General features: G+C 31.7%; 2 protein-coding genes across 2 annotated transcripts in view; one reads left to right on the top strand and one right to left on the bottom strand.

Moving 5' to 3' along the window:
* Positions 1 to 19,619, top strand: part of LOC118187434 (DNA (cytosine-5)-methyltransferase 3B-like) — a 487,890-nt gene that overhangs the window by 95,781 nt on the left and 372,490 nt on the right. The window contains exon 2 of the mRNA XM_085807194.1: positions 19,258 to 19,508. The gene's annotated coding sequence lies outside the window, so the exon portion shown is untranslated. The remainder of the gene's footprint in view (positions 1 to 19,257; positions 19,509 to 19,619) is intronic.
* The window catches only part of LOC118187428 (organic cation transporter protein-like), a 231,287-nt gene continuing 222,007 nt past the window's right edge, over positions 10,340 to 19,619 (bottom strand). Inside the window, exons 8-10 of the mRNA XM_035357647.2 lie at positions 18,058 to 18,239; positions 16,621 to 16,796; positions 10,340 to 10,567 (exon numbers count right to left, since the gene is read on the bottom strand). Of these exons, the coding sequence (XP_035213538.2) occupies positions 10,438 to 10,567; positions 16,621 to 16,796; positions 18,058 to 18,239 (488 nt within the window). The 3' untranslated portion in view covers positions 10,340 to 10,437. The remainder of the gene's footprint in view (positions 10,568 to 16,620; positions 16,797 to 18,057; positions 18,240 to 19,619) is intronic.

Genomic DNA, 19,619 nt, shown 5'->3' with positions numbered 1-19,619 from the left:
TCAAATAAATAATAGTGACCGTATCATAGTTTAAATAATAGTTGCTGTAATAAAATTCATTTCAAGCAAAACGTATAATAGTTTAAGGATGTATGTCTAAAGAATGTGACGAAAATAAGTACAATATTTTTATGTTAAAATTATTTTTCATTCAGATATAAACATCCAAAGTGTTAACGTAATCTATGAACTGGTACAAAATTTTGAGCCTTTTCTAAAGTGATGATAATAATGGTAAGACAGCTATAAGTTTACATTTAGCTATAAGCTTTATTATTAATTTAGATTTTGGATAACATCTTAGCCCAAATTAAATTCTCTAAACTTCACTTTTTATATAATTTTATTTCCTATCTTTTTTCAGAATAAATATTTGCAATCATAACTCTTAATCGATAAATCAAAATATTTAACGTTAATTTGTCTATATAATTTGTTAGTAAACTGAAGCTATAAGGAAATCAAAGATCATCGTAAACTAATTCGAACCTTAACACTTTCGATATAAAATCTCAAACCAGAAATATCTGCTTAAAAAACAAATACGGAAGCTTAAGTCAAGTTCAGATGTGATGTAAAAAACTATACTTTATGACATTTTTAATAATTAAATTGTTCTTCCTTCATTATTGAATCCGAGATATTAACTTCATGAATTTACCTTCCTCTTTCATTTTTAGATAAATCGATGGAAAAGGAATTTTTATATTTTCTTTCCTTCTCCTCTTCATTAAACAAATATTGCACTTGAATTCTTTTTCGCTCTGCAGATTTGCCACACCAGGATTTGATACAATGAGAAGACACGCTTTATGGAACATAATAAAAAGATAGTAGCAATTTATCTTATGGTTATTACAAGAGCAGACAACAGAACAAATAGGGAAGTGTGCCGCACCTTTGTTTTTATTTTTTGTTCCAATGGTTATTCTCTTCTGAAGTCACTTATTTGCGGAGGGTTTCTCGTAGTTAGTATCCATAATTCTTACAAACATGCGGTCTCAAATATGTGATTTACGAATGTTAGAATACATATCATTGACGAAGTGATCAATCTGGATTATGAAAATAAGATAATTTAAGGACTTGTTAAAAAGAGATTGGAAAAGGAATATACAAAATAATTCTTTATAACTTTAATATTACTTTTAAGATTTTTTTCATTCTTTTTAAAATTCTCAGTTTCTTGTAAGCAGTATACTGTTGAAAGCTAAATTAAAAATATGCTGCCACATGAAGTAACAACAATTTGTAAAATGAGTTATCGGTCAGGTGGCGCGAACGATTAAAAAAGTGAAAGGTGGTATTCTAGTGTAATGCAACGTAGCTTTAAATGAAAAGGATTTAGGTTACGTAAGCTTTTCATTAACGTCAAAAATAAATAAAAGTTGATAGAACTAACATAAGATCTTTGCATGCATTTTTCTTCACATAAACAATCGATGACCGTAAGAAATGAAAATGAAAAAAAAAAAAATATTAATGCTTACTGCTGCTTGATAAAGCAATCAGTAAGGCGTTCGGTTTCTGAAAACAAAACGTATTTATGCCACCACAGTTTTAGTATTACGAAAGCAATGCATTCATGATAAACTAAACATTAAACTCTTCTCACGAATATAATTCTGTATACAAATTCATGTAGGCAATGAGTGTTATGAAAATATTCAATGTTTAAAAAGTACTTACGGCTTATATTTTTTCTATTTTAATTAATGTAATAATCGTACATGTTATATTTCATGATTCTCAAAGAAGACATCAAAATATATGCAAATATATGTTTTTAAACTGCCGGACACTTGTTTCTATAACATTCGTAATGATAGGCTGGAATCATCAGTTATCCACTCATAGTTTTGCCTGGAGTGCACCATAGGACGCAAACTAATATTATACCTCAGAAAGAAAGAGGCAAATACGAAGCCTTACGTTGAAGTCGAACCCACAACTTGGTTTCGGATTACCTAAAACGTTAGCGGAGGCTTTAGGATAGGTTTTTAAGGTTATTTAAATGTCAAAGCAGATGAGGACTATCTGCCTATGGAGGATGTTCTAAGGGAAACTGGCTCGTTTTTACGTTACACATGGGGAAAAACCACAAAAACCAATCCTACTGTTAGCTCGTTTGTTCGGGTATTGAACACTGGTCGAAATCCCAATGTTCAGCAGTCTCAATATCTCGGCCAATGGTAAGGCTGCCTGCGCTGACCACCTTATGGTATAGGGAGATGTCTTTTAATATAGATTTATTTAATCTATAAGTTATTTTCTCCCTCCTTTCTGAATGTTTTCGTGGTGTAACGGTACCACACTCGGCACGTATTCCAGAGGTCCAGGTTAGAGTTCCGGCGAGAGCATAGTTCATTTTTCATGTCTCCTGCATCAAAAAGAAATGACTCTACAGTGGCGCCCGAACTAAAAGGAAGTAGATGATGATTCTTCACCGCCAGAATTTGGCGATTGGGTCCTCTAATTTCTAGTCGCCCTTTAAAATTGGGAGTATGTAAGGTACCAGAAGTGGGCGCAGCCTGATCCACCTAGCCAAACCAGTTAGTCTTATAGTCATGACAGGCTACGCCGGAGTATATAGGGTATGCCGCATGCCTTCGTAGTATAACGGTAGCACACTCGGTGCGTATTCGAGAAGTCTAGGTTCGAGTCCCGGCAAGGGCATTTCTCATATTTTATGTCTCCTGCTTCAAGAAACCTAATGATTCTGTAAATCTATTGCTAGATGTAAATAGTGCAAAATTCTTTGTAAATTAATATATTACTCAACTCGTTTAAAAGACGGTTAACGTTCTTAAGTTTACGTGTTTAAAATTAAAAGATATAAATGACTTTGAGTAATTATTTTTACTATACTTAAACAGTGAAGTTTATAAACAACCCAGTAAAAGGCAAAATAGAATTTCAGACCGTTTTCATCTCGTAAATGAAACAAAAAGCTTTTTTTTTTTTTTTTTTTTTTTTTTGCTTACCGTATAATATTTCGATTTCGAAGGGGAGAAATAAGAAACTTCTCGATTTATCTGCACAGCAAATCGTTTTCTATAAGTGAATAAAGACAGCTGTTTTTAAACTTTTAATCGGTTTTAAATAATCGAGGCTTATATCATTCTCCTTAATTTAAGGTAGAGTATTAGGATTGAAGGAAAGCAAAAAGCAACTTGTAATCATTTATAAGAAATGTTGGACAAAGATTTTTTTCCGACTAAGGATGATCCTCGATGGCGTATTTTCATTTACTTCTTAAGAAACGAGATCGTGACGATGAAATTTCGGCGATTAACGAAGTGTTGAGAAACCAGTGACTGAGGAAACGAACAGTGTAAGGGCCTTGAGAAAAGAACCTAGCATCTTCTTGAAAGTGATGAGCGCTAAGTGATATGGTGAGAAATTTTGATGCGTGTATTGGATATAATCAGTAAAACAGTTCTCTCATTAAATTAATGCTTTCCCCTTGTCAGTTACTTTGATGTGTGTGTGTGTATGATTTCACTGAGATATATTTCGTAAACAACTAATGCAGCAGATTTAGCTAGCCGTGCTTTCTTTGTGACATAATTATATGTTTGCATTTACACAGGAGTTCGATGTTTTATTACATCATTCTAGATAATTTGTCGATTTTAGATTAAGTTCATCCGATCATGACAGATGAAATAAATTTTGAATATTCTTATCTAACATATATTGTAGATTGATTTCTAGTTTGATTTTTCAGTATATTGTATATCACGTTTTATATTATTATATCATAAAACATACTGTAAGCAAAATATGTATAGTTTTAACACAAAATATCATATTCAGAAGATGTATTGTTATATTCCCGCAGTTTTCTCCACGATTAGAACTCTATCAGAACCTTCAAATCCCCAAATTAAAAAAAAAAAAAAATGAAAATAAAGTACCCGATATCTTTCTACGAGTACTGGTGACTTAAATGCTTTTATCAGTTTAAATAATGAAGACATTTATTATTCCTCTCCAGTTTTACTCCCCTATTAAAATGCAATATTGTTGTAAGCTTAAAAAATGCATTGCACTTTAGATGTGTAATAATTCTAAGTATCATGTGCGGGACCGAAATATAGCCTACAGTCATGAAATTTTTTAATGCAGGAGACTGCAAAAATGAGCAATGCCCTCGCCGGAACTCGAACCTTGGACCTCTCGAATACGCGCTGAGAGTGTTCCCGTTACACCCCGAAGGCATGCTGGAACGAGGGAGGAAATACCTTATGATAAAATTAAAGGAATATGTTGAGGAGGAAGTCATCTACGTTTGTTTATTCCACTGAGTAAGTGATAATGCATGCGTAATTTACTAATGTATGTTTATTATATATAATAAAGATATATATAAAATATATATAAATATATCTTTATTATATATACTAATATATAATTAGTATATATATATATATATAATTTATTTCCTAAACAATATTGATTAATTGATTATATTATCTCCTAAGTTTAATTAAAGTAGAATGAATTTAAGATCATACGACATTATATATATATATACTAATTATATATTAGTTTATATATATATATATATATATATACTAATTATATATATATATATATATATATACTAATTACATATATATATATATATATATATATATATACTAATTATATATATATATATATATATATACTAATTATATATATATATATATATATACTAATATATATATATATATATATATATACTAATTATATATATATAAAATATATATAAATTATATATATATAAGATATATAAGATATATATAAAATATATAAAATTATATAGATATATATAAAATTATATATATATAAGATATATATAAAATATATATAAATATATCTTTATTATATATACTAATATATAATTAGTATATATATATATATATAATTTATTTCCTAAACAATATTGATTAATTGATTATATTATCTCCTAAGTTTAATTAAAGTAGAATGAATTTAAGATCATACGACATTATATATATATATACTAATTATATATTAGTTTATATATATATATATATATATACTAATTATATATATATATATATATATATACTAATTACATATATATATATATATATATATATATATATATATACTAATTATATATATATATATATATATATATATATATATATATATATATATACTAATTATATATATATATATAAAAATTTAAAGAGATATATTATAGAACATTAATATATACAGCTTTCAGTCCGTTACAGTGTTAGTAGCAGTATTTTGGAAGTATGTATTTTTTCTGTCTTTCGCTTTTCCTGCAAATGAAAAAGTTCGGAAAATCCAACGAAATTCTCTAACGTTTTGAGTTTTACATAATTGGGGCTTTACAAACGGATCTATTTCATATAAGTTGTAGCAGCAACATATGCATTAACGTAAAGTTTCATTCCAGAACCGGTCTTCCCATCTCCAGGGCATTGCCATTATTATCCGTATTCTTTACACATAATGTTATCTGTCACGTTGCAATAAAAACTTCCATTTCAGCACTGGATATTTTGTAAGATAATATCTTTATTTCTATTTCAAGGTAAAACATAATGAGCAGAACCGCAAAATTTTCCCTTTTCCTTCAAACTTTATCTATGCTCATGTTTTTAAATTAGCTTGTTGTTGTGAGAGGAATATAAAAATTAAATAAGTTATTTAAAGAACTACTCAATTACAGATTGTATACCTTTTAGAGATAATTAAATGAACTAATCAATAGATAACAAAATTTAAACACTCGAGAATTAAACATTAGTAAATTATACATACAGTATAATGTTTAAATCATGAAAATTTGGACTGATTAAGGGCTTGCTAGTGCGTAACTAGTGAAAACTTCAGTGATTTGTACTCATCAAAAATTGATGAACGCTCTTTACAACTTAGTTGTAAAATTCGTTTTTATAATAGCAAAACAGACTTCTTAGAAACTTCTTAGTCCAAAAGTATGTTTTCAAATTTTGAAGAAATGTGCAGTTATGTTAAGACAATATTTTTTAGATATAAACCATGTTTTCGAGACATTTATACGCGCAAAAAATTCATACCTATTGACGAACATTGTTAACAATTTTCTAATAATTTAATTGCATTAAAAGTTTAAGATTGTGCATAGTTTCTAAATGTTACAAAAAGTATTGTGATGTAGCTTTCTATTAAATGCGGCCATGTTAAAATGTGTTGATATTATACATTTGCGTAGCTTCAAAATGATTTCCTGCACATTAAGCTCTATCTTTGGTATTCCTTTTAATTTTGCTAGTAATGGAGTTGGTTGAAAAAAAGGTCATCTTCTATAAAAACTTTTCCAGTTGTATAGGCAATACCATCTCTCCCAAAGTTTTGATAAATGAAGCATGAAAGGTTTTGAGAACAGTATGGGAAGGTTATTTTCAGATATAATGTTTTATTAGATATGAATTCACACTCAAAATTAGAAGCAAATTTTATAGTTTTGTCTGTGAGGCCTCTGGCTGACATGATAACGCTCGAATGTACCACCAATCCCACTGGCGATAGAAAGATAACGCGTTAAATTAGTCTAAACAAACTAGTCTGAATTCAACCAAGTAAACTTAATTAAATTAAAGATAAAAGACGATAAAAATAGAATGAAATTATGCTGAAAACTTAAATATATTCAAGTCGATCCCCTCAAAGATATTCCTAGAATTTACGTCAAATATGAGCGTACCAAGAAATGTTTACAGCAACCTTTTTCTTCTTTCTGAAATAGATGAAAGGACAGAATTATAGTTGTGTGTGTGCATATCCGTGTTTGTGTATGTTATGTGTTATTACACACGCAGCTTTTGAGAGATGATTAATAAATTTTCCTTAATCTCTATACCAGTGGTTCTCAACCTTTTGACAGACGCGTACCATCTAAACAAAAATTGAAAACCTTTAGTACCACCACAACAAAGTACTATTACCACCACCACCACTCTTGAACAAAGCTCAGATCGCATAAATTTGCGAGTGTTAGAGAAGAAACTCAATCCTTGGGGCTTCAATTTTTTAATTTAATAGTTAAAAATACTTTACTTCTTCGTGTACCACCTATTTTTCTCTTGCGTACCACCGGTTGAGAAACTCTGCTGTATGCTATTTTTTAACTTATTACGTACTCCGCCCTAAGGCACTACACGAAAAGGGAGGGATGCTCCCAGCCCGTTCGCCGGGACTCTAAACCCGGACCGAACTACCAGTATTTAGCGGTTTTTACCGCTCGGCCGCTGGTGGGCCATCTCTATTTGTAAAAAATTTTCTCATCACATCAGACAGAAAATGGCTGTGTTCTTTATACCTTGCTTACGTCTTTACTCTTCAACTCTACTGATAAAATATTTCAATATAAGCTGGAAGTCGCTGTAGCGCGATACATCCTTACAGACTTTGCACGCAAAAATTTTAATATTAAAATTACGTCTTTACATAAAAAGGCACAAAAGGCAAACACGAACGAAGTAATGAACTGAACAGACAATTAGTGGATGCTGTCTGAATAAACGATCTGTAAGTTCAAATTTTTTTTTTGCCATTTTTTTTTTTTTTTTGTCCATGAAAGGAAAACTTTTATGTTACTAGATTAGTGTTCTCCCCCCCCCTTTATTGTAAAAAACAAATAAATAAAATAAGCGCCGGATTTTTCAGATAGTTAAATAGCCGCGTTTTGAATGTCAAAATGTCTTCCGAATAGAAAGGACAAAAGAGAAGTCATAGAAAGGTACTTGTTCAGACGAGATGACATGAATTTCTTTTCCTAGGTAGAATAAACCAGAAACCTAATAGAAATGAGAAAAACTAGCTTAGTTTAAAGTCATCTCTCAGTATTGTTCCTGATTTTACATTAAAGCAAAAGTGTCATCAAATCTCCTCAAATTGAAGTGCATCAAGGAATCTGAATGCCTGCAGAAAGCGTTATTAAATGGAAATTCTCTTTAAAGATGTTTAATTCAAAGCGTCTTCAAACTTTGCAGGCCTACCAGGGTCTGACAAGAGAAAAAAAAATAGTTTCTTGTTTCGCCCTAGGCCAGCACAATCTCTTGATCCATCTCCAGGGAAGGTAGCAATTTCTCTGTTTCTGGTTAATTAATGTGTCTGGGAAAGCACACAAAAGTTATCTTTCAAGAGAGATGGAATTCTTTGTCTCACGTAAGAACTACCTATCTACGGTAAACAGCTTGTGTTTACGGCCCTCATAGAAAACCATGAACACCTCGTGAAGCTATTCTTTCAAAAGTGTTTGAACAGAAGTCGAGCTAGTTTAACGAATTTCTTCACTTGGCAATTGATGAGTTCGAATACCTTCCTAATAAGCTTATCTACACTCAAACAGCTAAATTTACCACATATGGTAATTGGATAGGTGACTGCGGCTTCAACAGCCAGTAGCTATCCGGGCTCGCTCAAGGGGCTTTCCTACTTTCTTACTAAGCCCACCAGCGGCCGAGCGGTAGAGTCGCTGAAGCCTGGTAGTTCGGTTTGAGGTTTGAATCGCGCGAACGGGCTGGCTGCATGGGCGTTTTCGTGGTTTTTCCCGCGCGTAACATGTATACGAGCCAGTTTCCAGTTAGAAAGTTCTCTATGAAGGCACCCCTCCCCTTAGGCAGATAGCCCTCGAGGCTTTGCCATAATCGCATAAATGAACCTACTTTCTTACTGACTACTTTCGACTTTTTTAGTGAATAAGACTACGCAATAAAGACAATTCGATTTCTGGGGAAAAGGTTAACTGAAAGGGCGTTTTCGTTGTTTTTTCTATCTGTAAAGCGAATACGAGCCATTTCCCTTAGAAATTCTTCCACTAAGGCATCCTTCTAATAAGGCAGATAGCATTCGCACAATTTAACATATTACCAACGAACAAACAAACCAGTTGATGGCTTTATCGATGCGTACGAGGGAAATTGTGTTAGAAATCTCCTCCATAAAAGCATTTTTCACCGGAGGAGATAGCCATTTCGTGCGTTTTCATAATTAATTAACTTTTAGTTTGAGTTTTGATTTGGCATGACAGAGTAATTTATTTGCTTCTCATCTGAAAGCTTTGAGATGTTTAAAGTGATTGAAAAGTATGTTTTAAATTTATTGATCACTCCCGATTAATACTTTCTTCATTTGCTAAAAGAACTCTATTTGTTTCGGTAACAAAAAGTTGTGGAAGAGAAAAAGCTCATTAGGAAGACTGATAACTCATTGGGACGGAAAATATCAACATATATTCCCTATATAAAAAATCTGAGTTCATTCTATAAAAGGAACATGTCCACTTTCATCAGCTGTGATGTATACTTTCATCGCTTTCATAAAGAAATCGGGGCCCACCAGCGGCCGAGCGGTAAAGTCGCTGAACACTGGTAGTTCGGTCCGAGGTTCGAATTCCGCGAACGGGCTGGCTGCATGGGTGTTTTCGTGGTTTTCCCCATGTGTAACGTGTATACGAGCCAGTTTCCCTTAGAAAGTTCTCCACGAAGGCATCCCTTCCCTTAGACAGATAGCCCTCGAGGCTTTGCCATAATCACACACACACACACACACACACACACACACACACACACACACACGCACACGCATAAAGAAATCATTATAACAGCTTGAAACAATTATACTTCAACAGTTGTCCACAGCTATCATCGAATCATTGGGGGAAGAAAGCGGGTAATAAGGAGACCTTATTAATCGCTCCAGAGGATAAAATGCAGTAAGTTGATATATTTATTATGCAATACTTGACACCGACATACTTGAATTAAAGAAATCTTCAGACAGGAAATTTAACAATTGAATTAAATAAGAGTACATATATTATATTTATTACTAGGTTCTACTGAATAAAATACTGATTATTACTTTTGTCTACGTTTTGCCATCTATTTCAAACTGGTATTAGATTTTCATGTCTAATTTTAAGTACATTTTTACCTGATACTCATACGTAAAGAAACTTCGAATACTAATTATACACTTCAACTGATAAACTAGGTATAATAATTTTCCTCGCACAAATATTTATAAATACTTAAACAGAGTTGCTAGAAATTGTATTTTTCTTTCTTCGAAGGATTTAATTATTTTTAATTTCCTCTCTGCAATAGCCTTCGATATATTTCACTTCGCTTTTCAAATAGGCCATGAAAAAGATAGAATGATTACTAAAAAATATTCCGAAACTGCTTAGTACTATCTCATTAAAAGTTTCGTTTGGATGAGGATTTTATTTTGATTTTCAGTAATTTTAAAGTTCAGAGGGATTTTATGAATCATTAAATTTTTAATAAATAAAAAACACGTATTTTAGGTGATCACAAGTATAACTTTATTATAGATAGAACTCATGAAAATATACAGGAGGTAAAATAAATAAGGTGAATGCTTTATTTGTACAGAATGTTATAGTTTAGCTTCTGTTTCTTTGGCGGTCAAAATAAATACTCCCTGTGTACCCTGAGGCACATCAGCTGCCAAATTATCCCTTCCGAATTTGGCCCCATTTCTCCATTCTCCATCATTTTCTGCTTTCCTGTGAAAAAATATATTATTAATACAATTATTATCACTACTAATTAATGAAAAAATAATCATTTGTATTAACAGTTCTAATTTTTATAAATATTAAGAGAAATCCAAATTATTTTTAGCTAGCAAATGGCAAGAAATAGATACGTTATAGATGCAGTTGTTAAAATTGGGCTTGAACTTTAGTTACTGAAAAAAGAAATGTCCGGAAAAAAAAAATGATTCACTATCAGTTCTAAAAAGTAATTTTATCCTGAAGAAGAAAGGCCAAGATCGCTTACCTCTCAAAATGGGTATTGTCGATCTAGCAGAAATTACTTAATAGCGAGGTATTTTACACTTGTGTTACACGATGCACATCACAATGTGCGCATTAACTTAATGAATAGCGAGGCAAAAGGAACACCAACTTTTCGTTTATAATAACGAATGGTACCCTTCAGAACTAGTTACTAAGTGAAGATTTGATCATCAGACAGAAGTTCTAATAAGCGTTCAGAAAACTATCTTGGCTGACAAAATTTTGATTATTAATTCATCTACCTTTATATTTCCGTAATATTTATCTGAATTTGCCTAGATTTCTTTCGCAACCACGGGTTTCCAACCACTTCCCTTATGCTTTTTGCCATCTTTAGAGAATTTTTATCTACTATTAGTTCTTTAGTAAGTTTTTTTTTGTTGTTTCCATAGTTATATATTTAACTACTGCAAAAGAGTATTAGTGTGATCCATTTTAAGAATATATTTCTGATAGGCTAAGAAAATTTGATTTGTACTTTACATCATAAAGAATAAAAAGAGAATAAATAAATAAAGTTCACGCAGTCAACCTTTCCATCGAGAAGAGAATACAGAATGAAGCTTCACGTGTTCAATGGAGGCTGTCTGTTGAAGGGTCCATTTTTTTATTTCACTTTTCTCGAGATTTATTCGTTTTTCGTTTTGTATCTAGAGTTACCTAAGTTTTTGTTCCTTATAACGAGATTTTTCCTACTATTTTGTTGTTTTCTGTGAGGCTCTCTTTTATTTTCAATAATTATGATATTCTAAAAGCTAAAGAAATTCAGCACAAACTTTCGATACTTTAATTTTAAAATTCCTAGATTATGATACTTTTTAGCATAAATAGCTACAGATAGCATAGGAGTAGTAATTACGATCTTGTCTTCTTTCGATTTTCTAATGTTACGCTTTAGACGGTAAATTATTAAATAAATTTCTTTAAAATTTTGTGTAACTTTCCTAGTATTGCAGACTTTAAAATAAAAGTTTGAAAAGTATAAAACAGCTGCAAACCTGTTGAGGAATGAAAATCATTGGAAAACATTTTAATGAGTATTTGACCATAGTTTCTTGTAACAAAACAAAATTCCTAAAGACATGTTATAGTACTACAAGAAATTTCAAATTATTCTCTATGATGCATCAATAAATGAGAACGTTTAACTCAGAAATTTATTTTGAAGATGAAATATGCATTTAATATTTCAGCCGAGATCTTTGATGAGCGTTTTCTAGCCTTTCAGTTTCAGAGATGTCCTAATCTTTCACTTTGTTAAGACTAGGGCTCGTATTGAATTGGATAGCGATCTTTGAGCTACTGAAGCTGGCAACTGATTTTTTACTTGAAGTGATTATTACATTCAAGTGATTACTGGTCAGCATCAATGGCAAGAGAAGTGATCTTGAAAGGATGTCTTTCCGCCTGAGTCCTTGACAAAAGACCAAAGGTCAGGGGAAATACCTGACAGGCAACTTCTGTAAAAGATTTTAAAAAGGTGACAGTTTGGTAGCCAGTTGATTTCTAGTGAGAGTTACAGAATAATAAATTTGATCATGATTGATGCGCTTTTCATTTTAATTCAAATTAACCAAAAAATTTAAACACCAAGATTTCGCTGATTTTTTTAATGTTTTGTGCTTAATATTTTGATTTTTCATTAAAATATTTCCAGAGTTTTGTTAAATCCTCGGGCTTTTATTAGCTTTTTATACATTCCTTGTTTTCATTGTTATTCATTTTTAATTTTATAAGAGTTTGTGAATGACACTTAGATTAGCGTAATCACCACGATTTTCGCGCCTTCTGTTCCTAAAACATCAAACTTTACCTAGGATATCGACTTGCTGAAATATTTCGAGAGCAGAGTCAACAACGTTTTGGGATCTGAAAAGCAAAAACTTCAAGAAAGTATAATATTTTACGCAATATGCAGAAAGGACATGGCTAACAACCCAAAGAATTCGAATAAACAATGAAATATTTGACTTTTACAGTAAATAACCCTCTCACATTTTTCAACCTTCTCACAGTAAACAACGAAACTAAGAAAGCGACAGGTCATAAAGAAAACTTCTCTCCATAATTACGCGGAAGTTTCGAAAGGAACAGGAAAACGTTCTATATGGTGGGTGGGTATACACTCACGTGCATGTTTACATAAGTTAGAATTGAAAATGCGATGTTCCAAAACAATGATTAAGAAATAAAGAAACGTCAGTAATGATGACAGTTAAATATAACATTCGCGGTTGATTTGCATTTCTATTTCATTTCGGTTTCCATTATTTTCATATTGTTTAATTTATTAGTCAACTACATTATACAATTTTATAGTTATTATATCAAGCACATTCTTTAACGCGCAAACTATTTATCGATAATTTCAAAAGTGAACTTGTAAAAGCAATGATAATAATTACTATAATGAGTAAATACTCCTTAGACGCAATGTGACGTGACCTTTTATAATACGAGAACACGTAACATTTTATGTGTTACATTCTGATCTCGGGCATATGCGCTTCACCTAATGGCTCGATGCTCAGTCAGGTTCAATGTAATGCGAAATAACTCTGCGCACATGATTACGCATATTAGAATCCGCATATTAGAATCCATGCGTATTCATGTGCGTCTAAGATATAATTATACTTACAATAGATCAAAATATGACCAAGGATTCATTACTGAAAATTGCAAATATCAGTGCTATAAAAAATGGATCTGAAAGCCTGCCATTGCTAAATATAAATATTGCATTTTTGTCTTTACATACTGCTCCTCTTTAATGACTGTGCACACGTTTTTTTTCTATTACTATTCAAATAACTGCACTAGATTATATTCATAGAATAATTTCTTAGAACAAAAGCAGATATAGTTTAATAGAATGAGTGAAATGATTTTAATTTCTCGCAACCTTATTTTTTGCTTATTTATTTACGCAGTTGAAACTTGTTCTATTTTTAAAAAGCATGCACTTAAATTTTAAGAATATTTTTAAAATGGATATTGTTGATTTCTGCTCTCACACATAGGTATGTATACAACATTTTGAATATGTTATTAGAAAGTCTGCTTAAAATTCAAGCCGAATCAGTAAATACCTATAATTTAAAAGTTAATTTAACAGAGTGACGGGATTACTGTGACGGGATTTTGTTAATAAGCAGATATTGTCTCATTTTTATCGAACTGCGCAAGAACTGTATGTTAAAATCGATGCTTCGATTTATATGTTGTTTTACTTTTTTACCTTTCCTATCCCCCTCATCTCAACTTTTTTTTACTTAGTTTAAGTGAAGTTATAGTAATTGCCGTTACTATGTTTTTTTTTTTTAGTTGCTTCCACAATTTATAATATGACACTTAAAATTCGAGCTGGCATTAATTACAGTTGAATCTATATCTAAATAATGCGTTTATAATATTACCATTTTGCAATTTCCATATGATGTAAACCTGTCCTCCTGTACTGTTACAAATAATTAAAGACACAGTAGAAGGCATTTTAGCAATAAAAACCATACATTATTGTCAATGAGGATCATAAAAGCAGCATGCGGTAGAATCAGTTGTCAAAGGTAGTCGATAATAGCTTTAACCCCTTCCGGTAAAATGACGAGTCTAGCTCGTCATTGGTTTTTATACCATATCGCACAATGACGAGTCACACTCGTCATTGGTTTTTCATGCCATATCGCACAATGACGAGCTATACTCGTCATACATACTGTTGAATATGATAATTAATTTAGTTTAAAATTTCTAGTGTACTGAATTTGGCAACACCTTTTTTACTTGTGGAAATATCACAGATCCTATCACATATTGTTTACCGTTAGAATTTCTTGGTACAAGTCACTGCCGAATTGTTGTTAGTCTGTAAGATTTCATTCTTGTAAAAATTTAGTGTGAGCATCGGTCAATATATATTTCTGTAAAGGAAAAACGGTACTTTTCCGTTTGGCCGGCGCAAATTTCCATTTCACCGGCGCAAGCGATAAAATCGCCGAGTGTTGAGTTTCATGAAGTGTGTAAGATTTATTTATGGTTGGTGTGAAGAATTAACCTCAGTTAAATGGTGTGAAAAGTTCTTTCAATATTGTTCCAAAATTCAATATTTAAATATTTTTTATTTATGCATTCAAAATAAAAAACCGGGGGTTTTCGTAACGGAAGGGGTTAGTAGGGGACAGGATATATTCTAAAAGCCAAATAATTCTTGCCACACAAATTTCAGATTTCTTAAAATTAGTCTATGTTTCCTGAAAATACTCATTTTATGAATCTAAGCTTTTCTTTCATTAAGAGCAAATTTTATCGAAAACATTTTCTAGTTAGCAAGTTCATTAACGAGAACATTAGCACTGTCAAAGGAATCTCTATGTGTTTTATTACTATAGTGATCGAAAAGGAAATGGAAGTAAAAAATCTCCAGAAGAATCCGCATTTCAGACTCAAGAATATAATTTGTTTCTGCTAATATTGAGATAGAATACAGATAGATGCATACGTAAGGAATCTTACAGTAAGATGTCGTCGCAAAGTATTATGTCCCTGCAAAGAGATAAGGAGAAAATGTTCTACATGTGACAGCTGTATAGCATTTTGATGTAAAAGGAAGATAACGCTCAAGACGAATTGTTCTACGCCTTGGGTTTTTTATCCGGCTTCCTTGCCATTTTGTCAAACGAGATGATTATCTTATCATCTCGTTTGAACGGAATTCTGTATGGATAGAATTGCCTGCTTCTATCATCTGCATAATTATCTGTTCATCTCCTCAACGTAGTTATTTATGTATTGAAAAAAACCTTACGCTTTAAGTTTCGTTTTGGGAGATATCGTTAAAAAATATTAAAAATGCAAATGAGTACCATTCTTTCTCGCATTTCCTAGAAGATTAATCGGTATGGTAAAGAACTTAAAACTCTGAAATCGAGAAACTTGGCGACATCTGAATATTACAATGGGATGTACCTTTCTATGAGATGCTTTTAGATGTCCCTTAGGTTTTTAAGTGCATTCAGTTAATTAACAGAAAGAATCATATATAGTTAATATTTTAAGTAAATGAATCAACTCTCTGAAATACTTCAGTAAATGAATCCTGTTTTCCAACGATATTCATGGCTTCTAAATTCTTTCTGATCACGATTTTTCATTGATGTCAATTCTGCTACTCCTGTAGCTTCTAAATCGTCTCTTTCGGTACAAAAAATGGTCTCTCTATGTGTTCACAAATTATAAATTGATCAATTTTTGAATTCACAATAATCTTTTTTTCCTTTGATATAAAATTATAGAATGGCGTGTAGACGCATTTAATCACGTTCTCTTTTTACCTCTAATAAAAATAACGTTATTACTTAGGATACCAAAGATAAATTTTAGGATAATGAATCAGTACTTTCTGAAACAAGACTTCTCCGTAAAAAGGACTACTGTTAAATCACAGTAATGTCAAATTATTTGCAATCTAAAGGATTTTGTAAACACCTAATAGTTAATAACAAAACGTAATGCAGTAAATAACATAAAAACGAAGCCATTTACCCTGCAAGAGTATTTGCTTGTAGTTGAGTTTACGAATGTTCAGTTTTTCTTAAGTAAATTATAAACAACTTGCCTTGAAAACGAACACAAACACTTTTTCTATTTATTTATTTATTTATTATTGTCTCAATAATAGTTAGATTTAAATCTTTTCCAACAAACTTTGTTTTTTTACACGAGTAAATTTTTAAGTTATGCATTCAAATGCTTACCTATTCCTTGAAGGGAAGAAAGAGCAAATTTTATCCTGAGCACCGAATTTTTCGCCTTCTTCTAAAGTGTGAGGTAATTGATGACCCGTCGTCTCTGGCAATAGGATGATCAATGAACCAGCTACAAGCGACAAACTACCAAGTACCAGCATTGGAAGCAGTCGATCGATTTCCGCCTACAAACAATAATGCCTTATAAATATAAATATGAAGGGTGGTCAAAATTTATTGAGCGCATTTCATGTTTGATAAAAAAAGAACAAAATAAGGTGCGTACATGTTTATTGTTTTCTTGGAAAGACCATTTAAAACAGTTTTACACAGAAAAATTTTAAAGATTAAATAACTTTCACATGATGTCTACTTGTGGCACGAAATTCAAATGTGAAATGCGCTCAGTAATTTTGGATTCCCCTGTATGTTAACACTGAACAATAGACCATCTCAAAATATTCTAGCAGCTCTGGGCAGTAAATCATATCAAACTTTGTTTACTTATATTTTAACAGTCACATGCATCTAAACCCTAAGACTAAATAATTTTACTACTCTCTTTAGTGTTAGCTACTGTATCACTTCTCTCATTATTTATGGTGTAACGATTGTTATAATAATCGCAGTAATTAATTTACCTCAAAAGATTCTTTAAAGATTAATATAAAAGGTCACTCTAGAATGTATTTGTGCTGGTATAAACATATTAGTAAAGGAACCCAGGTAGACAATTAATTAAGGAAAAGGGAAGGTATCTGCTTTCTTGAGCAGTGTTTTCCAGAAGGCTTTCTGAAATAAAACAGTTAACATTTAAGATGCATGTACAAGGAATACCATGCAAACTTAATGCGCCATCCTGTTGTACCTCCATGAATCATATTTGGGACTAATGAGCTGAATGGGCAAAATTGATATTCGTAGTTTTATCCATTCAGCTACAGATGAAAGGTTCTAGTGGAAGGAAGTCATAAGAAAAGTAACTCTAAAATAATATTTCATTCTTATTTAAATTGCGAGTTTTCTGCAGAAGGTTACACTTACTTTACATAAATGAAATTATGGATTGAATTTCAATAAGTATTTATGCAAGAAGCAATCGAAGGAGAGCTATGAATTAATTTTGTTATGTGTTTAACGTACGTTGGAAACACTGATACGCAGATAAATATGAATTTTATAGCTCATTACATCACAAAGAAGATTTGAACATTTAGATGCAATAAAGTTTGGACAATGGAAAAGCCTTATTACTTCACGTAGTGGTTAGATTCTGTGATAATTGTCATTATTTATGATGTAATGATTGCTACAATAATTGCTATAATTAAGCTCACATTTCCTTTGCCGGTTAATAAGAAAAGCCACACTGAGCAATATCAGTAGTTCGTAAACCACTAATTAGAGGCAATTAATTATACGTCACGCATTATCAATCATATTTACCAAAAAGACAACGGTGGGCGCCAAACAACTGCCGATTGCTCCGAACATTCTTTGCAAAGACAGGCCTCTGCCACGAACTTCGGTGGGGAACAGTTCGGCTGTGTACTGAAAAGTGATATTTGTCCCAGCAGCAAAAGTGATGCGGACAAGCATTGCCATGGCAAATACTTCATGCACAGCATCTGAAAGTAATTAAAAAGAGCATAATTAGTCTCGATGAGTTTGCAACACATTATTAACATCGTCTGGTCATATATTCCACTGAAAACTGTTGAGGAACAGGTAAGTGTCCACATCGATCAGACGAAAACCGTCGTTTTCTTCACACCGTAAAAGAATAAAAGCGGAAATAAATATATATACACAGTTAGATTAGTTTATTATGTCGGTTATTTGGCTACGAAAAGTTACATCAGAGCTTATAATTTACATTAATTCAAAAGCGGAATAGTTTTTCTCTCTTCCAACCGTGCATGTGCAAGGAAGGAATGCGTAAGAATTTGAGATGCGGAGGGAGAATTAATTTTAAACTCTCTTTAAAGCTATATAGTTTACTCGATTTTTAAAAGATATTTTACATTATTTGCCAAGTCTACGAAAATTGGACTTTTAACGCGCAGACCTGAGTGCGTTAAAAGTCCAATTTTAACAGATTGATTAGAGTCCAATTTTAACAGATTGATTAGAGTCCAGTTTTAACAGATTGATTAAAGTCCAATTTTAACAGATTAATTGACAGATCTTTAATATAATAATCTTATATTAAAGATCTTTAATATAATAATCTTGTATTAAAGATCTGTTAGTTGTCTGATGACTGCCTATTTATGTCTTTACAAAACTTTGAAAGATATGATCTTTTAGAAAACTCATTTCTTTTTGCAAATCGTATATTTCGATTAGGTAGTACTATTAAAATTAATCGCATAGCTATAATGTTTCAGAGCTGAAATAAAAACTAAAATTGAGATCTGAAGAAAACAGTTTTATAGCCATCTACACACATCATTGTTGCTGCTGTTAATACATTGCAGGGCATGTTCATAGACTTCTTACAGCATTTGTAAGGCTACCTGTTGTAATATTATTTAATTTTTTCATTATTTTTCCTCCGATTTCTGAAAGGTTCGTAATCACCCCCTTACTCGTCAGAGGCTTTTTAAGTGTAAAATTTTTTTTTTTTTTTTTTTTTTTTTTTAGGTAATGGGAACTTAAAATACTGTAGAGATGAAAGTCCTTTCGAAAAATTGGTGAAATGGAAGAGGATTAACAAGAATTTTGACACAATCCCCGGAGAATTCCCTCAAAATTGGGGCGGAGCTAAATAAATTCGCACTGTCACTTACAGTGTGCCAAGACTTAAGTCAACTCCTGCCTCTCGGCCACGATAAAATTCCTGAACTTGATTTGATGTAACTATGAGACGAGTAATATCAGTCACCAGGTAACAGGTAAGATATAAATTAGTATTTCAAGTGACAGTCTAGTATTCCTATTCATATTAACAAAACGGGTAGTTTACAAAAGCATATCTTTTCTTCTTTCTAAGCCCGATCGAAGAA

This window comes from Stegodyphus dumicola, chromosome X1, assembly GCF_044657685.1.
Source record: "Stegodyphus dumicola isolate Sdum_Otavi_A_Nest chromosome X1, ASM4465768v1".
Classification (NCBI taxonomy): Eukaryota; Metazoa; Arthropoda; class Arachnida; order Araneae; family Eresidae; genus Stegodyphus; species Stegodyphus dumicola.
The sequence above is the reverse complement of the archived record's forward strand: the minus strand, read 5'-3'. Positions and strand labels throughout refer to the sequence as shown.